General features: G+C 38.5%; 1 protein-coding gene and 1 long non-coding RNA gene across 6 annotated transcripts in view; one reads left to right on the top strand and one right to left on the bottom strand.

The window, feature by feature from the left end:
* The window catches only part of LOC146331012 (uncharacterized), a 150987-nt gene that overhangs the window by 112036 nt on the left and 14198 nt on the right, over positions 1 to 24753 (top strand). The window lies entirely within an intron of this gene.
* ldlrad2 (low density lipoprotein receptor class A domain containing 2) lies at positions 1818 to 22865 on the bottom strand. 5 transcript variants are annotated; one of them, XR_014771379.1, is made up of 7 exons: positions 22746 to 22865; positions 13237 to 13722; positions 11307 to 11456; positions 10230 to 10370; positions 6144 to 6392; positions 2468 to 2587; positions 1818 to 2376 (listed from the first exon to the last, which is right to left on the bottom strand). XR_014771379.1 is itself a non-coding variant. In XM_084726073.1 (6 exons), exons 1-6 carry the CDS (start codon positions 22834 to 22836, stop codon positions 2583 to 2585), a joined length of 1122 nt encoding a protein of 373 aa, XP_084582199.1. In that variant the 5' UTR covers positions 22837 to 22865; the 3' UTR covers positions 1818 to 2582. The 5 variants fall into 5 exon arrangements, 4 of the variants coding, with proteins under 4 accessions (XP_084582199.1, XP_084582188.1, XP_084582167.1 ...); XM_084726073.1 differs by having other exon boundaries at positions 1818 to 2587; XM_084726062.1 differs by lacking the exons at positions 1818 to 2376; positions 2468 to 2587 and adding an exon at positions 4163 to 4551.

Genomic DNA, 24753 nt, shown 5'->3' with positions numbered 1-24753 from the left:
TTTCAAGTGACAAGATTGTAACATGATTTATGAATTGATTGATTGAGAAAATAATCGACAGATGAATCAACAAAGAAAATATTTGATATTTGCAGCACTACAGCCATGGCATCTTGGATTTCAATATGTCGCTTAGTGTAAGCAGTGTTTAGCTTCATTGACATGACAAAATATTAAAGTTTAATAAAGTTTATTTTACTCCCATAACTTTGAGCGGCTGTAGAATATTTATGGGGAAAATTTAGGTATGAAAAAACAGCAATACATTTCTGTTTTGCAGCATTTAATCAAACATTACAGTATGTACATAACAACAACAAAAGACACTGAGACAACTGCACTGTTAATCAATCTATAAGTGCTGCGTAGTCCAAAACATTGAAAACAGAGTAGGCTAGAAAAGTTCTTATTTCTATAATAATTCAAGCAAATTTTAATTATTTACATGATGCTGCAGTTTGGTGAAAACACGTCATGTTTCTTTTCTGCTTGTATGCATGATTTCATGAAAATCAGATCAAACATAATAAATGTTATGAATGTATTGACACTATATTCCTTTCACGTTTACGTTCATTTAAAAGTAAAACGAAGCCCTATTAAAGCTGTATTACTTGATTTTTTGGCCATTTGGGGCTAGTGGAAATACTACAAACACCAGACTGATCCATTATCACCATACAAAGTTATTATGGCGCACTTCTCTGCAAATTTAAATTTCCAGCAGATGCATAGCAACCTGATGAATCTAGGTACAATATTCACTATCATTTTAGCTCTGGTTTGGTCTCCATCATCTCCTGAAAGAAATATCTGACTCTTTAGCTGCTAAATGCTCCACTATGTCCAGTAGCTCGTCTCTAATGTGTCTTTCTGCCATTTGTTGCTGAGCAGGTTTTAGAAGTTTCTTCTAGCTGCCTGCTGCTGCTGGAACTGAGGTTGCTGAGAGCAAGAAAAGCAAAACAGTGCACTAAAGCAAGCTCAAAACTGTGTAAAGCAACTGCAAGGATGGTTGACAGGCTTTATTGTGATCACTATACATAACCTCTTTCACTGTACACATTTGATCTAGTGGTCAAAAATACTGATTTAGTGCAGCTTTAAAGGAGCAATATTTAAGATATGGCCACTGTTGAAGGTAAAGAAAGAGGGGCAGCCAGTCACCAGGGTAATCAATAACCTCTTCTCACTGTAGTCTTTGCTGTAGTTATTTATGGCTTTAGTCAATAGCTGACTTGTGTTGGCTAATAAGTTAGTCTTAGATTGGTACAGAGATACAGAGAGAAGTCTGAATGCAGAAGGTTTTTGGTTTTGGCTTAATGAGTAAAATGGGTGCAAGAATATTTACTTTATTTTCTAAGTTTATTTTGTTTATTTATTAGCGTAAAACTTCTAAGACCTTGTGAAATGAAAAAAGGAGCATCTATCTGGGTAAACATCTCTCAGCTGAAACTAATGCTAACATCTCCTCACTATACTCTTTGCTGTAGCTATGGCTGTAGCTAATAGCTGCCATTAGCTAGTTAGCTAAGTTAGCCATGTAGCTAGTGACAGTATTAGCTGACTCGAGTGTGCCCAGACCTGGGACTGTTGTGTTTATACTGTAGGCAACAGAACAAGGCAGTTAAGCTAGTTTTAGTTTGATGAAGAGAGAAACAAGCTCAGATGGTGTACAGTATGGTTTAATGAGGAAAATAGATATAGGAATATTTCCTTTCTTGACATTCTGTGAGTTTATTTTGTTTATTAGAATAAAAAAATCTAAGCGCTTGTGAAATGTAGGAAAAGAGACTGTCGCCTCTTAAGGTACAAAGACATGACGGGCTAGCTGGTTAGCATGCTAATTTCAGCAGATATCTCTGCACACAATACATAGACATCTTTGACATAATATCTGGTACTACTTCACATTCTGTTGATGATGTTAGTTTGTTTTAAACTAAAATCCTGGCCGTAGCTTACACATTACACCTTTGGGACATCTCTTTGACAATCTGAATTTAAATCATGTTTGACTTCCAGAGATTCTCACAGCGATTATTAAATCCAGGTCCTAAAAAATAACTCAACACCAGGATTCATTTAATGAAATGAAGGAAGTAGTTCAATGCCAAACAAAATGCACACTTACAGTAAAATGTGAGAAAAGTCTTGATAGTGAGAACATCCAGCTGGAGTGCTGACCTTCTCCAAAGTGTGACGCGCATTCATGTCTAAGTAAGCACGACTTAAGTGGATCTATAGGCTACTGTACTTGATGTGTCTGTATGTGTTGTGTGAAGGGTGTACAGATGCACATGTATCCCCGTACAGTCTCAGCAGAAAGCGAGACAGATAAAGAAGTCTGCATGCTTCAGTGTGCTGCAGCCTGGCAACCTGGAGGTCAGAGACGCATTGTTTGTTTAAGCATAAGGCCTTATGCCTTACCGAGGACACAAGTCAAAATCCCTAAAAAGAAAGTACTTACACAATACACAGTGTGGCAGAGGGACGAAAGGTTATGGAGCTACTCCATCTAGAGGACGCCACAAAGAAAGTTTGCCTGGTGGACACATGAAACAAGTTGCCCCTCACATGGAGCATCAATCTGGGTAAAAGGAGAAGACAGCAGGGTGAGTCTACTGTAGAGTACAGTCTTCACTGTATATGAAGCCTGGGAGGGAACAGAGCCAGAAATCCATTAAAGGGACAGTTCGACCCAAAATTAAAAGTATGTGTTTTTCTGTGGCCTGTATTGCTATTTATTCATCTAGATAGTTTTGGTGTGAGTTGCAGAGATACTGGCCATAGAGATGTCTGATGTCTTTCTCTCCAATATAATGGAACTAGATGACACCACAAACAAACAAAAAGCAAACAAAACAGCTCGAAAACTGAAGAGCAATGTCTCTGTCCAGAAATGATCTCTTTACTCAGGATAATCCACAGACCTTGTTATGAACAGTTTCATGTAGGAACTATTTTCTTTCTACCGAACTGCACCCACGAACTCTATCATTATGCTAGCTAGCTCAGTGGCGTTAACATTATAGCTCAGCCGAGAAGGACACTATTAATGTTAACATCCTGTAATGAGCATGAGCCTCTCACCCATGAGTAGATGCACGTTTCGCTCTGCATGGTGATATGGTTGGTGTTCAGGATAAAGAATAACGTTCCTACATGAAATTGCTCACAACATGGTCTGTGGATTATCAAAGGTAATCCGGTCCTGATTTTTGGAAAGAGACATTGATGTTGAGTCTTTAAAATGTAGTTTATATTTTGGTGCTTTGAGCACCGCAAGCTGAGTGCCATATAGTTCCATATAGGAGAGAAGGCAGACATCTCTATGGGCGATATCTCCAAAACTCTGCAACTCACATCAAAACTATTCAGATGGATAAACAGCACTACAAGTAAGAGGAAAAAAATGCATTTTGTTAACACTTTCTATTAAGGTTAATATAATGAGCATTAGTTAATAATAACACGCCCCTTATAAGATGCTTATTAACATAAATGTGTTAATAGCAGCATAAAAACCATGCTTATCGTGAGCTTATAAGACATTTACAAGCACTAATAAGAAACTTGTTAACAATTCATAGACTGCTTAAGATGCTAATAAAAGCCTTATGAGATTCTTATAATTGTTTATGATGAGCATATGAGCATTACAAACACAATTATTGAGTTTAACAGACTTACCTATTATGTCGTGGTTAAACTGTTTGCTGAGCTTTTGTTGTCGCTTTATAAAGACTTCTTTTCTTCTTATGCATTTTGGATATACCTCTGAAGTGTGAACAATGCTCATTGAGGTTGACTAATCCTTTATTACGCACATCTGAACAGTTAAGCATGACTTAAAGGTATTTTGAAACTTTTTGCTTTTAACTCTTTAACTGTTAACTTTCTTGTAGTTGCTCATAAATGTCTTTAAATCTCACAATGAACATGTTTATTATATGTTAATAAGACTATACAAGTGTTATAAGTGTTAATAATAGCATAATAATCAAATAAGCATCTCATAAGGGCCTCATTACATATTAACTAATGCTTATTACAAGCACCTAAATGTCCTTAAAGTGTTGCCTGTATTGGTAATTATGGGTGAACTGTCCCTTTAAATATTAACATCTTTATCATTTCAAGTTAAAATGTAACTTCATTGGCCTTTTCTTTTTTGTTTAAGTTTTCAGTTTCACTCCTCAGAAATGTGCCCACCACAGCTACTAACTTGACAAAACATGATTTATTTAAGTTGGTTAAGTTGCAGGAATTTCTGTTGCAATTTGTCATATGTTTATTTTGTACACACAACAGTGGTTTAGACATCCACACCACAAAGTCTGTTGACTAGGCACTGAAGGACTTTGTGCTCCATTGTCCAAACTTCACATTGGCTTCTACATGGAACAACAGTGGACTGCTGGGAGCAGAGTGGAAAGTTTGAAGGAATTTCTCCAAGGGAGAACAGCTGTTGTCCCCAGGTGGGTGACTTTGTAGTTCTGGGGTTGTTTCCTCAGCGTGTGTCCGTGGAGAACATTTGGTCAAGGCTGTGGACTGGGAGAGGAGTTTCACTTAATTTTTCACTAAACTGTTACTTCTACAAAAAGCATGTTTATAGAAAGTAACAAATATAAAAAAACCCTAAAAACTTTTCACACTAACAATTGAACACTCTTTATTGTCTCCTCTGAACACTGTCCCAGCATTCAAAGCTGTACATCATGAGCATTCTCTTAAACAGAATGTGCTGCCATCTGAATAAGTAAGGTAACAACAAAAATGTTTCTTAAATGATTCTAAGAACTCTTAAAGGGACAGTTCGCCCAACATGTTTTCCCCCTGGCCTGTAGTGCTGTTTATCAGCCCCTCCAGGAAGTTGTGATGTTGCAATTGCAACATCTAATGCAAATGCAACCAATCCCTGTGAATTCTGCATGACCTTGCAATCACTGCAATGTGTGCAATCACTGCAACTTTTCAAGTCACTGTAGCTGCCCGAGGTCCACCAATCATAGCAGACCCCGTGCAAATGTCATACATGTATATCTCAATGAAGTGACTCAATGTTTTATATTTTTTGTATTTATATATTGTCATGGGTTCTGAAAAGAACACAAGTTTGTTATTGTTATCAACGGTCTGTGCCCCTTTATTTCATCATTTTATGTCAATTCGTCTAAGTTTGAGGTCCAAAAAGATTTTACCTCTTTGTGTACACCCCCTCAAGTGCAATTCTGTTGCAATTTTCACTTGTTCCCACAATTTCATTGTTAAGACACCTAAAAACATTGCAATATACATTCCAAAATCCTGGAAGGACTGGTTTATCCATCTAGAGATATCTGCCTTATCTCCAATATGATGGGACTAGATAGCACTTGGCTTGCTTGTGGTGCTTAAAGCAGCAAATTTATTTATTTTTTTTTGGAGAAATTTAAAACTAGTGTCTCTTCAGAAATCATGACCTGTTTGCTCAAGATAATCCACAGACTTTTGAGCAGTTTCATGCAGGAACTACTTTCTTTCTGCAGTGGAAACTACTACAACTATTTCTCTCTAATAGAAAGAAAGAAGTAGATATTGCTGTTGATGTGTTTTTTGGTGCTTTAAACATCACAGGACCAGGGCTATCTAGTTCCATCATAATGGATAGTAGACAGACATCTCTAAGGCAGATATCCCCCAAAACTCTGCATCTCACACCAAAGCGATGGATGGATAAACATCACTACAGGCCAGAGGAAAAACATATATTGTTGATTTTGGGGTGAACTGTCTCTTTAATCCTACCCTTTCATATACATTCATACGTTTAATACAATCCATAATAATACTGTACCCTGCTTCACCTTCTTACAGTGACATGAATGCAGCAGTCTCATCACCTGCATCCTCACAGTTAAAGCACACAAACCACAGTTTAACCCAGACGGCCTCGCACACTGGACCCCATCAGTCCAACCTGCACTACAAAGATTCCTGGTCCTGTTGCTCTGCCTAATGCAGAAACTGTTCATATTCATTACTGATGACAGCTCAGTGTGAACATGCTGCCCCCACATCTCCGATCACCTGAACAGACCTTCAGCTCTAAACAGCCGCCACAGTAACATTTTCATCAGCACTGTTGGTGACAGCAGCCGTACCCGTCGAGCTCCCGTTGACGGGTGTGTGCGGGGTGACTTTCGCCAGTCGGTGCTCCTTGCTGTGGGTGCAGCTGCGAGCGCAGACCTGGCAGGAGGCGCAGGCTGAGTTGCAGCAGGGTAAGAAGCGACAGATGCTGACGCGCCACAGGAACCAGCCAGGTGACCAGCAGCACCAGCAGAGCACCACGCTGCCCGCCACCACACCCAGGAGGATATAGAGGATCAACAGGGACAGGGAGACTGGCGAGTCTGGGCATTAGAGGGACAAAATACAATTCTCTTTATTCATATTGATTATAGTTACAATACAGGTGAAAAACACTAGAATTATCATTCAGCACTAAAATGGCAATGAGGCAACCAACATAAACCACCATGTTTTGAAGAGACACATTACAAACGTTACATTTACATTTTAGAAAATAAAACAGCAAACTTAAAGTTTACTCAGTCCAGGCATGATGGGAAATATGGGCTGTCACTCTGATATTTCAGTATGAAGCCTCATTTTGATCCGCTCCCATTTTCCCTGTTAAAGTTACTGCACTGCACTGTTAATACAAACTTAGTGCTTCATGTGTCGCTTTCAAATTAAAAGCCCTCTAGTGAACCGGTCACAATCATAATGAGGTGCTGAGAAACTTGCTTCATGGTTTGTTGTGTTCTTTTTCAGTCTAAACATACATGGTATTTCATAATGCATTTTTGTAAGTTTGGTTCCCAGGGAGACTATTTCTCTTTTGGGTTGTACACTAAAAAATCTGGGAACCCTGGTGCTAAAGGGGTTCTGTCCAACTTAAGAGGAGGTCCTGATGATCGAAATCTGAACCTTCCACACACTTACTTAGAGCACCAACTGTGGAAACTTGCATCTCCTACTGTAAATAGTTCCCCAGAAATGCAAATTTACTCATCCTTTGGTGACATTTTCTAAAATTACATTTAGATTTACAAGAACTACTTTTTTTTTTTACATAGGAACCAGTGGGTTTGGGGCTGAGAGCCACAGAGGGTAGGGGAGTCAGGACATATTCAGAGATGGATTAACACATTGTTGGTTTTGGTTTTCATGAGATTTGCTGACAGTAACAAACATGTGGGGTATCACCAGTTTCATCCTAAAGCCAGTGGTTCTCATCCTTTTCATGCTGTGACCCTCTCAAAATAATCAGGTAGGTGTTTGTGACCCCCCACACCCATTTTTTCAGGGAATACTGTAACACATGAGAGCTATCAAACTCATATTTTTGAGTGTTCGTCCCTGATCTTTTGATGTTGCTAACCTGACACACCAGATGGTTTGTTACACAGAACCATCTGGGAAGTCATCCTTAGAAACTGTTTGGAAAAGGGCAAGCACTTTCAAAAACACTTGGCAGGTGATTGGATGAACCATCACGGTTCATGGCTAACTTCAATCAATCAAATCAAACTCTTGCCAAAGCTGGTCGGGAGAAGAAGAGCAAAAACGCCTTTTTCAAAAGCCTTCAGTGTCGTTCTTTCTTCTTCTTTCAATGAAGAAATATTCTCCAGTTCTGATGTAACTGATGCTATCACGGGATCTACAATAACCTATGCTAACTCAGGAGCTGCCATTGTTTATTCCAGATGAGTCGCTTCCATGGACGCTTCTCACTGTTGTCACACCTAAAACCACGGCCTTAGCTGCCAGTAATAGGATGCTGATTAGCTGCACCATGTTTGGTCATTACCAGCTGCCTCGCAAGGTAATGACGTTGCAGCTCCTTCCTGGCTCTCATTCTGTACATTTTGCCATAATATGTTATTTTATTTTATTCTCCACAACCATCAGACGACCTCCAGATATTATCCCGACCACTGCCCTAAGCCTATGTCCTGTCACACAGGAAGGTGGGGCAGAGAAATGTCGTCTCACATCCAAAATGGTGCTGGAAGTTGGTGATGCAGTGATCAAGAGATTTGTTATTACAATCTCTTGCAGCCGTGCTATGTTTATTGTTGTCAGATACTTTTGACTCTTCTTTTTCCGAGTAACTTTGGACTCTGAGCAGCGCCCTCTAGTGAATGTATTGCTTAACATCCAATGTAAAGGAGGCATGGAAGAATGTGGGCAGTGTTGGTTACATTGTTTGAAACTGACATCTCTATTTATGCATGTAAAGAAGGCATAAATGAGACTTCAACCGTAATATTTGTTGTTTAATTGTTTGGACATGCACATCCCTAGATAGCAATCATTTTGGAATCTTTGTTTCTCTCTGGCTCTCCCCTCAAAGGTCAGCACTGTCAAACAGTTTGCAATTGGGCAACAGGGTTAATTGCAAAACTTTAATTCAACACATAGCATCACTAATTTTAGTTCTGAGGAAATTCAATGACTATGACGACATTTTGTTCTGAAATGGTGTTGTTACAAAAACTGGTGTGACCTTAACCTGTCCACTGGTGGTCACCATCACCAATCAGAAGGACATGTCTAGATAATTAAAATTGGGAACTTATTCCACAACTACAGCGACTATGGACACACTGCAGGAAACAATTAGGGCCACATGTGAAGAATTTATTGAAGCTATTAATCTAAGTCATAATTCTGAAATAATCTCAGAAATCAGAATTCTGTGATTAACCCATTAATGATTAATGAGTAAATTTAGCATGTTAAGGAAAAGCTCCACAGATTTTTTCTGTTGGTGGAAACACAAAATTTGCTGGGAAAGACATGTGGCTATACATCACAAAATCTAAAAATTTTGATTTAACATGTTTGTCATGCCTTAATCAAATAAAAAAAAGTTTAACATTAATTTGCAATACAATGATTTACATGGGGCAGAAGCATATATCTTTGAAATTTACCATGTTTTGAACCCAATGATGTACCATTTTGTAGTTTTTGAGTACTGTAACATACTATTTTTTTAGTTGTTTAGTCACATATTTTTACTCATTTGATCAAATTACACTTTCTTTTTAAAGGAAAATCAATAAAACAGAAACCCCCTGTGACTTGCAACTAAAAATAGTCTGTAACGAAAAACTGGTGTTGTAGCCTCATACTTTGACCAATTTGAAAAATTTCAATGGATTTTGTGTAGCTCATATAGTACTTTAAGTGTTTTATAAATTATAAAAATTATACAATTCCACATTAATGGATTAGGAATAAGATTTAGACATGAGTTAGAATTCTCACTTCAAACTCAGAGTTCTGACTTGATTGTCAGAATTTGGACTGTAAAGTCATTCTGGGGATTGAGTAATCCTCTACGACTGAGAGTCTCTAAACAACAACAATCCAGCATTTAACTTGCTGTAACTATGGACTCTTCCCCACAATCAGAAAATACATAAATATCAATTTAATCTTTGTGTCCAGTACAGAGATACAGGTCCAGTTCCAAAGTTGAAAGTTAACAAAGCCTTCTAGCATACACATATGTTACATGCTGTGTAGAATTTGGCTCTAACAGTCATTTAAGCTACTTACTGTGCAGTAAATTAAGCGTACATGTTGATATGCCTGGAGCCAGTGACTGTTTAGATTTCCAGTATTTACACTCTCTGAAATGAATCAGCCCGTCTGTCCATCCAGCCTGTGGTCTCTCCCTGTGGTCAGACCAGGCTGCATTCAAATGGATCTCAGCTAATAAACAGCTGGCAATTTGCACAGCGGCTGAATGTGAATCCCCTTCTCCCTCTCTCAGTTGAACAGTCAGAACAGAAGAATAGCTGCTTTCTTAGTCCAGACTTGGCTGGCTCTTAAAAGCAATCAGAAGCTGACAGGCTGGCCCAGACAGTCTCTGTTTGCGCCTCTGACGCTGGAATAGAGACGGATCACTCAAAAGGCTGCTCTCTGCCGTGAGAATCCATCACCATTTATTGGTTTACGAGTCTTTAGCTGAAATTAACAACTCAATGGTCACCTCCATTAGTTTTATGCCCAGTCATCAGGACACTTTGCATCCAAATGGGCACTTAGTTAATTTGTGTACCAACCAACCGACTGCAGGATGTAAGCATAGTGTATTACACATTGATGGATTCCTGCTGTTTCTACCAGTTGAATGAATAAATATTCATGATTTCACAATGATTACTCACCTGTCACTGACTCATGACTGGGAGCGCTGTCTGGCATGCCACAGTTCATATGAGAAGGAACTGGCACTGTGGGTGGATTCACAAAAGGTGGTGGTGGGGTTGCTATTGCCGGTGGAGGTTCAGGGGGTAAAAGCTGACCTGCTGATGAAGGAAAAATTTGAGTCAATACTAGTAGATGCTATTTCATTGTACTGTAACATCCCTTTAAACTTATTCCGCTTGAACATCCAAATCCAAAAATCCAAAATCCAAAAATGTTTCTATCAAACACTGTTGAGATTTAACATTTAAGTCATGTTTCCACAGCAGCAAGTTTCTTCAGGAACTGGGAACCTTTGGGAGAGTTCAGTGCGTTTCCACCGCAGGGACCATGGTCTGAATTAAGTTTTGGGGACATTATTGTACCCCCCAAAAAAGTCCCTGCTCAGGGTTAATTTCCAAAAGCAAAGGAACTTTAAGGGTGGGGCTTGCAGCGGTGAACATATCTGATTAGTCAGGTTCTCACAGCATTTTTTTAGCCACCATTTTTTAAACTCTGCTGCTACAAACCAGTTTGTTCATCATTCTTCATTTTAATTTTTTATTTTACCTTTAAGTAAAACAAAATTTATTTCTAAAATACAAAACAATCTTCACGTTGAGCTCCCTAACTAGATTAGTAATATGTACATTAAATGAAAGTGTGTCATCTATCCATATACCCAAGTACTTGTTTGAAGGCGGAAATGGATTTACCGTCAGATGAGAAAATGCTAAAATCAGTCAACAGGGAGTTACAGAAGAAAGTGTATGACAGGTGGATCGATGTCCAAGCTTTTGTTGTTTTATAGTCACGTATGAAAATGATGTAGAAAAACAGCTGTGAATTTTTCATATATCAGCGGACTAACTATGGGCTGAGAGAACCTGTTAATTCTGAGGAGAGTAGTACCTGGGACTAAAAGTTCTTGGTACTTTGAGTGGAAATGCAGTGTTAGTTCTGAAACATTAACTGTGAGATCTTGAACAAACTGTGATAAAATCACAGAGTCTTTCTTTAGATATCAGCATCAAGTGTCAACCTATCACTTAACTGACCTTTACACCCTGTGGTCAGGTTTTCCTCCAGGTCACTTCCGTCTCCACAGTTGTCAATGCCTTTATCATCACAAACCAGACCCAAGGGGATACACTTCCCATTCCTGCAGGTGAAGTAAGGCTCACTGCTGCACTCTGACTGGTTAAAACCTGAAGAGGAAGATAACAATTGAGGGATTTGTGGTACGACAGGAAGGAAATGAGTCAGCCATGAAAACTTGACAGTGGTAATGAACTCTAAGAGTCTCTTTGATGGAGATATAAAACTAAATTATGATCATAATTATGATATGATTAACAGAGCTGTCTATTGTTTGTCTAATTAATAGTTACTAGTGTACCAATTTGTATTTTCAAACCCAATGAGAAAACAAAACGGCTGCTCCAAACTAATGGATGTTGTATTAGTTTGATACTTAGACATCTGCCCACATTCAATTAAAGTGAGCAATTTCATATTTGCATGAAGCCAGAGTACATGCAGTACATGCCCAAACAATGAATCAGCCTTTTCATTTGTATCACTAATCCAGTCCAGAGATGTACATGATATTTGTTTTGTGTACTATATGCTACTGTGAACTTTCAGCTGCATTTACATGCAACTATAATGTAACACTGTGTGTGCATGATAGATTACTAAGCCAAAGTAAGTTTCAAATACCTGCAAGTATATTTTGTACTACATTTTGAACTAAAATAAATAACAATTAAACAGTATTATCAGTATATGGACAGTAATGTAGACTATTAATTTATGGGGATCAAACATCAGAAGCACTAACAAAAAATATTTTCAGTGAATTATAGCTACTTGAATGTTTTCCTACTGGACTGCCCAGACTTTGCATAGTTTTATGAGTGAGATTATATCTGTAGTCCTGCTGATCCTTTAGTCTAATGAATGATTTATGAAGAATATTTGTGCTAATTACTGCCAAAGCTAAATCATTGTACATGTCTTGGCTTAAAGAATGTGTTAATGCAAAACTTAGTTTGACTTAAATAGATGGGAGTTCAATTTTTTTAGTATTACAGCGATAACTAGAGAAGGTGATTTCTGAAGAAATTGCATTGTAAATTCTGTTTGTTGAAAAGCTGACGCTAAACTGACCTGACCTTTAAAAGTTGGATATTAATGTATGAAAATGTGGAACATTTTAAGGTTTGTTGAAAATTTGATGCTACACTGAAATGCAGACTTCAATTTGGATGAAGAGGCAGCTGATGGAGTATGAATAATTACTGCAAGCTACACTGCATTGCTTCAGTAATGGCTGGGAACAACAATAAATCTCAATCAGCATGCAGGTAATCTTAGTGCTACTGATGTTTATGCTATGTTTCCAGTTAACCCTCACTAGTAAAATTGACTTACCCATGTGTTAAACTGGCTACGAGAAATTGCCATGTGAATGCAGGGTGTTGAAAAGCTGACACTAAACTGCATTACCTACTTTAAAAGTTGAATAATAATGTATGAAAGACGTGGAACATTTTAAGGTTTGTTGAAAAGTGATGCTTAACTGAATTGCTGCTGTAATTGGTATGGAGAAGCAGCTAAAGGAGTATGATAAGTGGGAAAGGATCTAATTAGTATGAATGGGATTTAAGTTTGAATAAAACTCATAATGTATGAAAGATATGGAAAATTATAGGTTTGAATGGAGATTCTGTATGAATGAGCAGATAAAAGTTTATGAATAGTTGGAAAAGTGGGAAAGAGATGAAGTGATGCAAAATACAGTGTAAGCTGGAGAGTTAATATGCACAGCTGGTTAAATGAGGGAGTCTGAATAATGACTGTCAACTAAACTTCACTGCTTCACTAACATCGTCATACATTTGTTAATATATGCATATTAGGGTCCAGTAAGACATGAAGCATCTGTGGAATGGATGGACATCCGGACATCTGTGTCTTTCTTACCCAGTCTGAAGGAGGTGAAGTCACCCACAAAGTCGACTCTTGGCTGAGTCCCCCGGGTCACCAGCCTCAGGGTCAGATAGTTCCCTGTGGACAGCACTGGCCGGGGCGGGCTCTTCCCACAGAGAGGAGGCCCGAGGGGAGGTGAGCTCCTGTCCCGCCCATCATAGAACTGAACATAAGAGCCAGCGTGACACGGGTCCCCTGAGCTTTCGCCAGAGGTCGGCTCTAGTCTGGGGTTGAGAGGGGCGGAGCCACGAGGGGACTCTGGGAAGACGGGCGCCGGGCTCAGAGGGGCCACTCGTAGCAAACTGTAGACCAGGAAGAAGCGGAAGTGGAACTGGACCTTGTCTTTAGGGGAGCTGGCCTGCATGGTGAGGTGGCAGTCGGTCGCCATGGTCACAAAGTAGTACTTCTTGGATTCCTGGTGTGAGTTGACAATCATGCCGTCACCCCGGATTGTCTGGCCACAGAAATCCACCACATTCACTGACAAGGGAAAGACACCCGAGACAGAATCCTCAGAGACAAACTGGCACATGGTGTCCAAACTGCAAACCAATAAACATGTATGTTGAAGCTCTCACAGTGTTTTTCAGTTTTGATAACGCCACAGTACTAACAAGTTACTTTAATCAGTAAGAAACATGGCAATGTAACAAGTTACATTTTAATGGCAGTAATCTAACAAGTTACAGTTAAAGGAAACATTCTTCAACATTGAACACTTGTTGTACATGTATGGGCTGAAGTCTTGCTCAAGGGTATCTCAGCAGCAAATGATGCTCGCATCCATCTTCCTATGTTCTGTGGTTTACAATGCACTTACTGAACATCCTGAAAACTATCCTCCCCTTACATCATTATAGAACAGGATAATCACAGGATTACAGTCAAGAATCTGATGGGATGTGGCTGAACATAATACAAGATTTACAAACCTACAGACCCCACTCATGAATTGTAAAGTTATTCAGATCACCATCTACAGAACATTCCATATGAAACCTACAGCCCGATCTTCTTCCCAAATTGCCAAATTTTGTTGTCATGTCCTCATACAGATGCACAAGGTAGGGCTGCACAATTAATCACAGTCACAATAAGATCACAGTATGGCCGAGATATAATATTCAAATTGTAGAACCAGAACGAAATCGCAATTTTTTTAAAAAAGGAAAAATGTTTGAGAAAACAGCATTGTAATGAGGTCCTGTAGTGCTGCAGGGATGACCTGGACCTAATTATGACTGGAGCAGCATCAAGAGTAAGACAGGTGGGGTGGATGGGTCAGACAAACACAGAACGTTCACCCTGGAGGCTGGGGTTTGTGGCCCCCCAGGGTTAGGGTTTATTCTGGGTCAGTTTTGTCCCCTAAAGAGTTAAGGTTACCCTAATCCCAATTGGGCTGATGGTTGATGCCATAGTCCATCACCAAATGAGCCCTCTACCATTTTAACATTGCGATTTAAAAGCCCTCTATATTTTAGAGTTTTTCAGTTTTCAGTGGCTTTTCTATTATAGGACAGCTAACCTCCCACCATTCCCCCTAAAAAAACAACAATTTGCTTGTCCACTGTGGACACTGTCTTGCCAATTTGGTAGACATCTCCCAACCCTAGCCTAGAACTAATCAATTAGTTTTGTTGACTAACCAACTGTTTCACAGTGTTAACTGGCTATCTGTCAGTGTCTCATACAGCTTTTAATGACTACCTTGTGCATTAGTATGAGACTCGGAGCGGCGGTGACAAAGATGCTGGTATTTGACGACTTGGGATGAGAACTTGTTGGACACTACCAACCATCTACATGTCATCTATGGAATTTTAACTCTAAAACAAGGTTTCTTCATATGTCTCCTGGATTACTCTCGAGTACAATTACTTTGGTTACAAAAATGACTGGGCTAAGTAAATCTGGAAAGTGTGACAATAAGTCTGAATAATGTTTGATCTGCCATTCCTTCTTGAGTGTTACTTGAACATCTCAGAAGAACCAGAGAATACAGAATCCACAGTTCAAACACAAAGCTACAATTAACAAGAAAACACAAGGAGGACCGAAAAACAGACAAACTGGCAACCAAGGAGGGAAAGACAAAGGATTAAATACACTCAGCATAGGCAGCATCGCAAGACACAGGTGAGGGCAATCAAGAACAGACGAACAGGTGAAGAGTGGGAAAACAGACAGAGACAGGAAATAAAATGAACAAGAACACTCAAGGGAAGACATAACAAAATAAAATAGGAAGTGACTATGAAAAACCCCAAACTTGACAGAAGGTAGTTCTGGTAGATTCTACTATATTGAAGAGAAGGCAGACATCTCTACAGCTGATATCTCCAATACTCTGCAACTCACACTAAAACAGGATAGACAGATAAACAGCACCACACACCAGAGGAAAGTTATGTATTTTTGGGGTGAACTGTCCCTTTAAATGATGGTGAGGTGCCTGTAATCATTCTTCTTGTTTATACTGGCCATTAAAGCCTCTCACAAGCCAGAGTTAACTGATGTTTTTAGGTTCATGTTCTTTCTCAAACAGAGAATGGTTGAGTGGTTAATAGTCAGACGTAATCTGTTGTCATGGCAACCAGATTGGTCAACATCATTAGCATGCAGAGTGATAGCTTGGATATTAGCATGGGTAGTGACAGTGGTCACTCTAACATAAGTTATGAGGTGGAGGACTTTTCTTCATGTCCAATGAGGACCTCAACAAGACAGGGGTCTGCTGCTGGAGAGAGGCACCACACCTGGAGGGGTGGCTGTCTCTCCCCCACACAGATAAGGTGAATAAGGGGGAAGGTGGCAGCTGGTGTCCACTATTCCCCAGCCTTCTCACCCTCCTCCACATGTCCCTCAGCTAATAAGCTGTTTCTGTCCCATCTAGAGTTCTGTCAGAAAAGTCTTTCTGATGGGGATGCACTGCAATGCTTTATCACCAAAGCATGGAGCACACTCAAGCAAGACAATTTTTATTTATATTAACATAAGCCCAAAATTAAAAAGACATTTTCCTCAGGGTGCTTTAGCTGACTGATGATTAGATGTCAATTTTTCCATCTGAATAACGAAAGTAAGTTCATACAGCCAGACTCTGAGGCATGGTGCAGTTGATGTCTTCAGTCTTTCAGTGTAAGTTTTTTGCCTTGCACCATGCCCATCAAAAGAGCTGTTTGAATGAATGATGGAAGAGTTAAAGAGTCCTCTGTCCCCTGTCAGGTCCTATGGTAAAGCCCAGAAAAAAAATATGACAGTCAATTTCAGAATTGACCAAAAGTCAGGTAGAAGTCATTTCAAAGTCTGCAAGGATGTCTAGTAACTGAACAGTCATACCAGCAGCGCAAAAAGTAAAAATCTATGTGTATTAGGGCTGGGTGGTATGAAAACATTTTCATACATGCATGCTCATATATGCTTGAGCACATGCTCAAGCAAGCACGCCTGTGGTGTTGGTGTACAGCAGTGAAATGGGTCCCCGCTGAAACACTTTCCCGCCGCGCACGTTTCGGACATTGTTTGGGCTATTCACCAGTATGGCGGTATATAAAAAATTAATATCATAACGAAAATAAAGACCGGTTTTTGGTATGAACCAGTATACTGCACAGGCTTAATGTGTATCTATGTAAATTGATGATCATAAAAAAGAACTGCAGTTTGAAGTACAGTTAGGTGATCAGCTTTTGTTAGCTGATACAAAAAGCGATGAGACGACCTGATGGGAGCCAACAAGAATCCACATCAGGCACACAACACCCTGTGTAATGCAGGATTTACACACACTTTCATGTAGGAACTACTTTTCTCCACAGTAGAATCATAGTTTAAGGGGGGAATTGTGGTGGAGCTAAGGGGAGCTCAGCAAAAAGGACACAAGTCTACTTTTAGAAATTTAGGGGAAGCTCTTAAACTTGATGTTCCTCAAATACATAATCATAATAATAATAATAATAATAATAATAATAATAATAATAATAATAATAATAATAATAAAATATAGTAACAGTTTTAACTGTCTATAATATTAAAAGTAGAATGATTTTTGCAGTCACCCTAAAACTGACCCGCCGTGCACTTTCATACATGTGCATGCGTGTGAGATGTTTTGTAACAGTGTGTGTTGGAAGATAGGGCTCCCCCGAAAGCCACTGTGTAATTCAAACCCTGGATGGAACCTACAGAACAACTTTTTTTTCCCTACTAGACAAAAAGTAGTTCCTACACGAAACTGCTCTCAACAAGGTCTGTGAATTATCTTCAGTAGCTGGGTCATGACTTTTGAAAAGAGAGGTTGGTTTTGAATTTTACAAATGTATGTTTTTGGTGCTTGAGCACCATAAAATAAGTGCCATTTAGTGACATTACAATGGAGAGAAGGCAGACATCTTCATGCCAAAAAAATCTAGATAGATAAATGTCACTACAGGCCAGGGAAGAATTTGTATTTTTTTATTTTGGGATGAACTGTCTCTTTAAAAGCCTAACAACAAGTGAGAATGAAGAATTGAAAGCTAGTTCAGTTGCCCTTGACTTGCCACTTGTAGATGTAACATGATTGACATCTGTGCTTACAGAGAGCAGATATCATGTTGTCATCCAGACTCACTGAGAGATGTACAAACTGATACACATCAGACCTGGTAAACCTGCTCTCATAATACCAGTCATGTGATCAGCGTGTTGATGGTTTGAGCTGCAGCTCACTGCTCATCTCCAGGCAGGACCGGGACAGATGGGTGGGCAGATCCGGCTCCGGCAGCCCCCACCCAGCCACCCAGCACCCCCTGCCTCTGGGCCGCAGGCCAAATAATGAGAAAATTTACGACCACCCCTGGAGTTTATTAGCTCTGTTTCCCTGGGAGACAACTAGATCCTCCTGCACTGACCTCCAGGAATGTCCCGAAGCCCGGGAGCCCCTGTTGGTGGGAAACAGCTCATCCCCTCTGCACCGCATTAGTAAATACAAAGCCTGAGGGGACACTGTCCAAAACATAGGTGACCAGAGGACACTCAGTGCCCAGTAAAGAGTTTTGCGGGAGGAAAATTTTAAACACTATCATTGTAAACGGAGTCTGTTTCAGAGGGCAGGAGAGGCCCAAGGTCCTGGGTGACACACTGTAGTGAGAAATGTCTCTGAGACAGCATTGTGTGGAAAAGGGCAGCAGCCTCCCTGTCCATGCATGTGTTGTCCTAACACTGGTGACTCAACACACACCTCCATTAGATCACTTCACACTCAAACTGATTCAGTCCTCCTGTATGCCAAACAGAGTGTATAAAGAGTACAGTAAATAAACATGAACAAACTGCTCTAGTGAGGCTAAAAGAAAGAAAAATCTGCTGTGCAGTTTCACTATATCAATGTGATATACATATTGTCTGAAAATATTAGAAATTGTGCAATAGGGGTGTTGCAATATACTGATATTGATGATAACTGTGATATTCAAAAAATGAAACCATGTTAATGATACACGTGATAATATGTAAAAATCTTCCCACCTCCTTACACTTCCATTTTATAATTCTATAGATACTGTCATAATATCCTTATTGTGATTTTTTTGGCCACGATAATTGTTTAGTGAAATTCTGATATTGTAAAAAACCCTCTCAGACAAAAAGAAAATGAAAACTTAAATACCTATACAACTGAGCAATGTTATGACAGGTTTGCAACATTTTTGAAAATCCAGTTCTAATATAAAACAGTAGCGCTGATTGATTTTTAACATGGTCTCATTAAAGTGAGAGCTCAATATTACAGTCACTGTAATATTACAGAGACTCTGATGGCTGACAAAATCTTTCCTGTATACTTTGTCAAATTACCTAATTTAATTATATTGTATACATTTCAATTTGACTTCCGTACTCATTAATCAAATCTCTCGATTATTCAGCATAATCTGATAAAATAACCATAGGAATATAATATGGCTAAGTTTATATGTAAATAAAAAGTACATGATAAGTCAGTTTAATTTATTTAGTGCCAGACAGAAATTATCTCAGAGCACTTAGTACACTTATATACAGAGCAGGTCACAACAGTACTATATAAAACTATTAACATTATTTACAGAGATCCCACAGTTCCCACCATAAGCAAGCACTTGGCAACATCGACGAGGAAAAACTCCCTTTTAAGAGGCAGAAACCTCAAGCAGAACCAGGCTCTAGGGTGGATGGCCATCCACTGTGGCATGTAAATAAAATAATAATAATGATAAATAAATAAACAAATATATAGTTAATTTTAGGAACAGTTTAGAGGACTATAACATGGTTTTGCATATTTTACTACAGAAAACCATGCTCCTGTGTTTAACAGATTCATTTTTTTTTTTTGTGTGTGTAAATTTTGATGTATTTGCTCTTCTGTCTACCCTGAAGCACCTTGATGCTGTGTGTCACCTTGTAGGTGACAGTTTTAGAAGCCATCAGTGTCCTTTATGAGGAGGAAGGATGGCCGTCACTTACCACTCAAAGGGAACAACACTTAATTAACAAAGCTTCCTTAAGAAGTCAGTCAATGCTTTGAAATATGGGAGACTGTGCTTTCTCACAAGAATGCATCTTGCATTCATCTGTTAGGTGGAATAAGATTCACGCTTTTCTTAATTTGTCTACTTTGTGCCTGTGCTTGTTTTACTTTGTACTGATTTTTATACTTTTTATTGTATAACTTGTTTTTGCGGGGCACCATGTATAAATGAGACCTTTGCTCTCAACTGGTTCTCCCCTGAATGGTTTATCTACACTCTGATCATCGTTTGAAGACTTTTCAGTCTATATTTAAACTATATTGTGACAAAACAATAGTGTAACTTTGACAAACATTAACACAGACTTGGTGTTCAATATGATGGATCACACAGCTAACAGGTTTAAGTCAGCTAATTGATTTTCATACCATACACAAAAGACTGGAAACCTGTGGCTGCATATACAACTACAGAAAATTCACCAAAGAACTTGCAAAAGTACTTTCAAACTACTAAGTAATATATGGAGCATACATGATGATACTGGTGAAAACACTGGTATAGTCTTTTAAACAAAAGAAAGCAGAAGCTCCATCTCAGAGTGGTGCATAGTTTCAGAATAATGTGAAGAATAAAACTGTTAAAATGCCTTTTGAAGTGATTTTACATCACATAGCTATACAATACTTTAGCCACAACTTCTGCTTTTTTGTTTTAAGTGTTTTAAGTGTTGCGAAATGTAATGTAAGTATATTTACTCAAGTACTGTACTCAGTACAATTTTAAGGTACCTGTACTTTTCATTTTATTCTACTACATACTTCTACTATACTGTATTTTGGAAGCCAATATTGTACTTTTTACTCCACTCCACATTTACTTGATAAAATTAGTTACTTTGCAGATTCAGATAATTCATACAGAATACAAATCAACTAATAAATTACAATGCATTATTAAACTTATCTGCAGTACATATACAAGCAAAGTAATTAGCTGCACATTTACTAGCTTCAACATTAGTGATGCTTACACACAAATCAATAATGATTATTTTATGTAGATGTACTTTATGTATAATTTTGAGTATTTTACATCATGGGATTACTACTTTTAAAGTAAAAGATCTTAGTACTACATTTACTTCTGATTTTAGAGTGGGTGATATAATATTGCAGTGATTCTCATATATTGCCTCATTGTTTCCATATGGGGCGGCACGGTGGTGCAGTGGTTAGCACCCCCGCCTCTCGCCCAATGTTAGCTGGGATAGACCCTTACGGAATAAGCGGTTACAGAAAATGAATGAATGTTTCCATATTCATTTAGTATTCAGAGAAAAATGGCAAAAAGTTCAACTCATAGCCCACTGTATAAAATACATTTTGTTTAAAATGATGTTTTATGAAACCATTGTCTCTCTGGTGGAAGACGTCAGAGTGTGAATTATTTTTTCAAATAATACATGATTTAGAGTTGCAAAAATGTATGAATGAATGAATTGCCAACTATTTTAATAATCAATCTGAGTAATCTATATAATATATTTGCAATGGCAGTTGGCAATGAAAATAATCACTAGTTGCTGCCCTAACATGCTTATACTATACTACTACTATACTACAGCAGGCAACTTTCATTATGATTACTACTGTTACTGTTATTATAGGACCACTACTGTGCTGCTCACATCTCAAACAAGAAAATCAAGGCAGGCTTATGTTCTACACATAAATAAATAAAACTTAATAAATTTTATTTGACAAATATTACTAAATAAATAATTCTATAATATTAATGTATAAGATTCATTACCATATTAAAATGGCTAATTGGAATTTACACTGTTGAGCTGAAGTACAAAAAAAGATGACCACAGTAAAACCAATCTCTTATAGAGCACAACACAATAAATAAAGTTTAACAAGCAAAGTATATATGAAGTATAACAAGCAACACCATGTCAGCATTACATGCCATTAAATAAATAATACTATAATACTACTGTAAAACTGCATATTCTCAGAACACTATGCTTATTGAGACAAAAAGCAAAAGTTAATTAGTGAAAAGTTTAATTTCTAAAAAGTTTCTATTTGGAACCATCTCTAATCGTGCTGTAACTGTTCTCAGAATTGGCTCACTTGCAACACCTGACTTCTTGAACAATATGTCATAAGTAAACAATTTAAGATTGTATAATTAGCAGAGGGATGTAAGATTAATATATAAAGATTTGACTAGTCTGGTTCAAATAGTCTCTGACTAACTGAGAAAATGCAAGTGTTGCAACTGTCCCCAGTCTCCCCTATGTCAGTGATGCTTACATGTGAAACAAGGAAATCAAGATAGGCCTGTGTTCCACCACATTCTTGATAAATATTACTTAATAAAAAAATAATATGATATTCTACATGCAATCATCTTTACATGGTACCATTATCAGGCAGATGCAAGATAAATATGTATGGTTAATCTAGTCCAAATATTGTGCAGAAGTGTTGCCACTGTCCACAGTCTCCCCTACTGCTCTGTGATGTAACAAGGAAATCAAAGAGACCTATGTTCTATGCATAAACACACAAAACAGTAACCCAATAGTTGTTTTTGATAAATTATACTTAATGAATAAATTATACTATAATATTACTGTATGGGCCTAAATGAATATAATATTATTGTAAAACAAATTTAATGTATTTTTAACATGGTACAAAGGTTCCCAGAGCTGTGGTCAGCTGCAAAATCTGACTTTTTCCATTAAATAAAAAAGAAAGAAATGTTACGAATATTATGCTATGTGTAAGCATCTCTACACTGTATAATTAACAGATAGATGCAAGTTTAGTCCAAAAAGATTTGGTTGGTCTTTCAGCAGAAGTTTTGCAACCGTCCCCAGTCTCCCCTACTGTGCCGCTCACATCAGAAACACTGAGAGAACTTTACTTTGAACCCGATCCAAACCTCAGTCAGTCAGTGAGTGAGAGGTGCTCCAGTGTTCAGTCTTACCCGTCTCGATGGCGGAGCAGAGGGGAGTCACGCAGCAGAGGAGCAGGAGGAGCAGCCGCTGCCAGCAGCTCTCCACCTCCACCTCCATCATCCAGGCTGAGAGAGGAGCGCGCAGAGAGGAGTCAGCTCACAGAGGAGACATCAGAGTCATTCTAACGTCCATCAACTCCTCACATCAGCTCAGACAGTGAGAGCTCAGGACAGCGCCTCTACTCTCCATCATCAACTCTCTCTCTGCCTTTTATTCCACTTGAACGTCCTCTCGGGGCCCGTCCGTTCACGTGTCCTGTCATCTCCATGACGACGCCCAACCAATCAGCTGTCAAGCCAAGCGACGGAAAAAGCTGCTTGAAACTAAAGCTTCCCCACCTGATGTAAACTTCTACAACTTTTCTACTTCAGGACAGCTTTCACCTGCTGGTTCTTTTCCAGCTGAGAGTCAGTCGGTCTCAGGTTAACATGATCAAAGCAGTGAAAGTTTAGCCAAAACTCAGGATTTTGAATTCCTCTCAGCTGATGATCATTTAAAGTATCTGCCTACTTTATTCAGCTGCTTAAAAACCTTTGATAGATCTTTACCAGCATCACAAACAACTCAGATGAATAACAGGCTGCAATCCAGTCTCCTAAATTCTAGGCAATAGGGTGATCTCTTGGTTTACTTAGTTGGACTCTTTCTTTAAAGGGACATTTCACTGCAAAATCAATGTATGTTTTTTGGTGCTTTGAGCACCACGAGCTGAATGCTATTTAGTCCCATTATACTGGAGAGAAGGTAGACATCTCTACAGCTGATATCTCCAAAACTCTGCAACTCACACCAAAACTATCTGGATGTTTAAACACACTACAGGGCAGGGGGGAAAATGTGTCTTTTTGATTTTGGGCTAAACTGTGTCTTCAACTGAGCTCTACCCCTAGTTATGACACATCACAGACTTGAGGGGCATCAGTGACACTTGAGACAAAATTAAATATGACCATATTTTGTCCTGACTTAAAAAAAACATGTTTTAATATTAATAAACATGTGAATGACAATATACTGAATGAACAATATATTAACATTTATTGAAAAGATTATTTTTCTTTCTGTGAGTGGTTGTCTGTCTCCATGTGTCAGCCCTATGAAGAACTGGTGACTTGTCCAGGGTGAACCCTGCATCTCGCCCAATGTCAGCTGGGATAGACTCCAGCCTCCCGGTTACAGAAAATGAATGAAAATGAATGAATTTTTCTTTCTTTTTTTTTTTTCTTGCACCTTTATGGAGCCAACATTTTATCTCTATATATTATATATATTTACAATATACATTGAAACACACACACACACACACACACACACACACACACACACACACACACACACACACACACATGCACCTTTGTTAAACACTCAATTCTGATTGGGGAATGACAGCATTCTAAGGTCTGTTATTTCTTTATAGCAGACCGTTGTTATGTTGCTATGAAGTTTACTATGGATGCAGTTCTGATCATGGGCTCTGATGGAGCAATAAAAACATTTTTAAACCAATATTTTGTGTCAAATTGTTGATTTTTTATATTAAGCTATGTATAAGCAGAATAATAAACAGTTAGCAGGACATTATTGTGAAATAAAAACCTTCAGGATGATTCAAGACCCCTCCACCTCTTATCAGGGTCCTGCATCACCCTGTCATGGTTTATTTCACAAAAATGACCTGCTCATGAGGTCATTATTGTGGTCACGAGTCTATTGTGATAATATATATACATCTATCAGTTATTTAATAATCTAGAAATCTATCTGATAATTACTTCATTGACTATTTTTACATATTACACATACATACATTATTCCTGCATGGCCATGTAACTGTTTGTCCAAATACAGCAATATAATGTACAGCAAGAACAACATATTTCATACACATCATATAGTTAGCTTCCAGTTTAACATCCCTTGTTTTGGTCTGATGTGTTTTTTCAGGACTAAAATCTCTGCACTTGTGAGATCTAAGCT

The sequence above is a fragment of the Lutjanus erythropterus genome, chromosome 2 (genome assembly GCF_056507025.1).
Source record: "Lutjanus erythropterus isolate fLutEry1 chromosome 2, fLutEry1.hap2, whole genome shotgun sequence".
Classification (NCBI taxonomy): Eukaryota; Metazoa; Chordata; class Actinopteri; order Lutjaniformes; family Lutjanidae; genus Lutjanus; species Lutjanus erythropterus.
The sequence above is the reverse complement of the archived record's forward strand: the minus strand, read 5'-3'. Positions and strand labels throughout refer to the sequence as shown.

Bases quoted from the DNA above. Each gene is read 5' to 3' on its own strand.
- ldlrad2 (XM_084726041.1), bottom strand. From the start codon at position 22,836: ATGATGGAGGTGGAGGTGGAGAGCTGCTGGCAGCGGCTGCTCCTCCTG. The intron at 11,457-13,236 runs GTAAGAAAGACA...CTTCCTCTTCAG, and splicing joins CTTCACCTCCTTCAGACTGG to GTTTTAACCAGTCAGAGTGC. The intron at 10,371-11,306 runs GTCAGTTAAGTG...TTCCTTCATCAG, and splicing joins CCTGACCACAGGGTGTAAAG to CAGGTCAGCTTTTACCCCCT.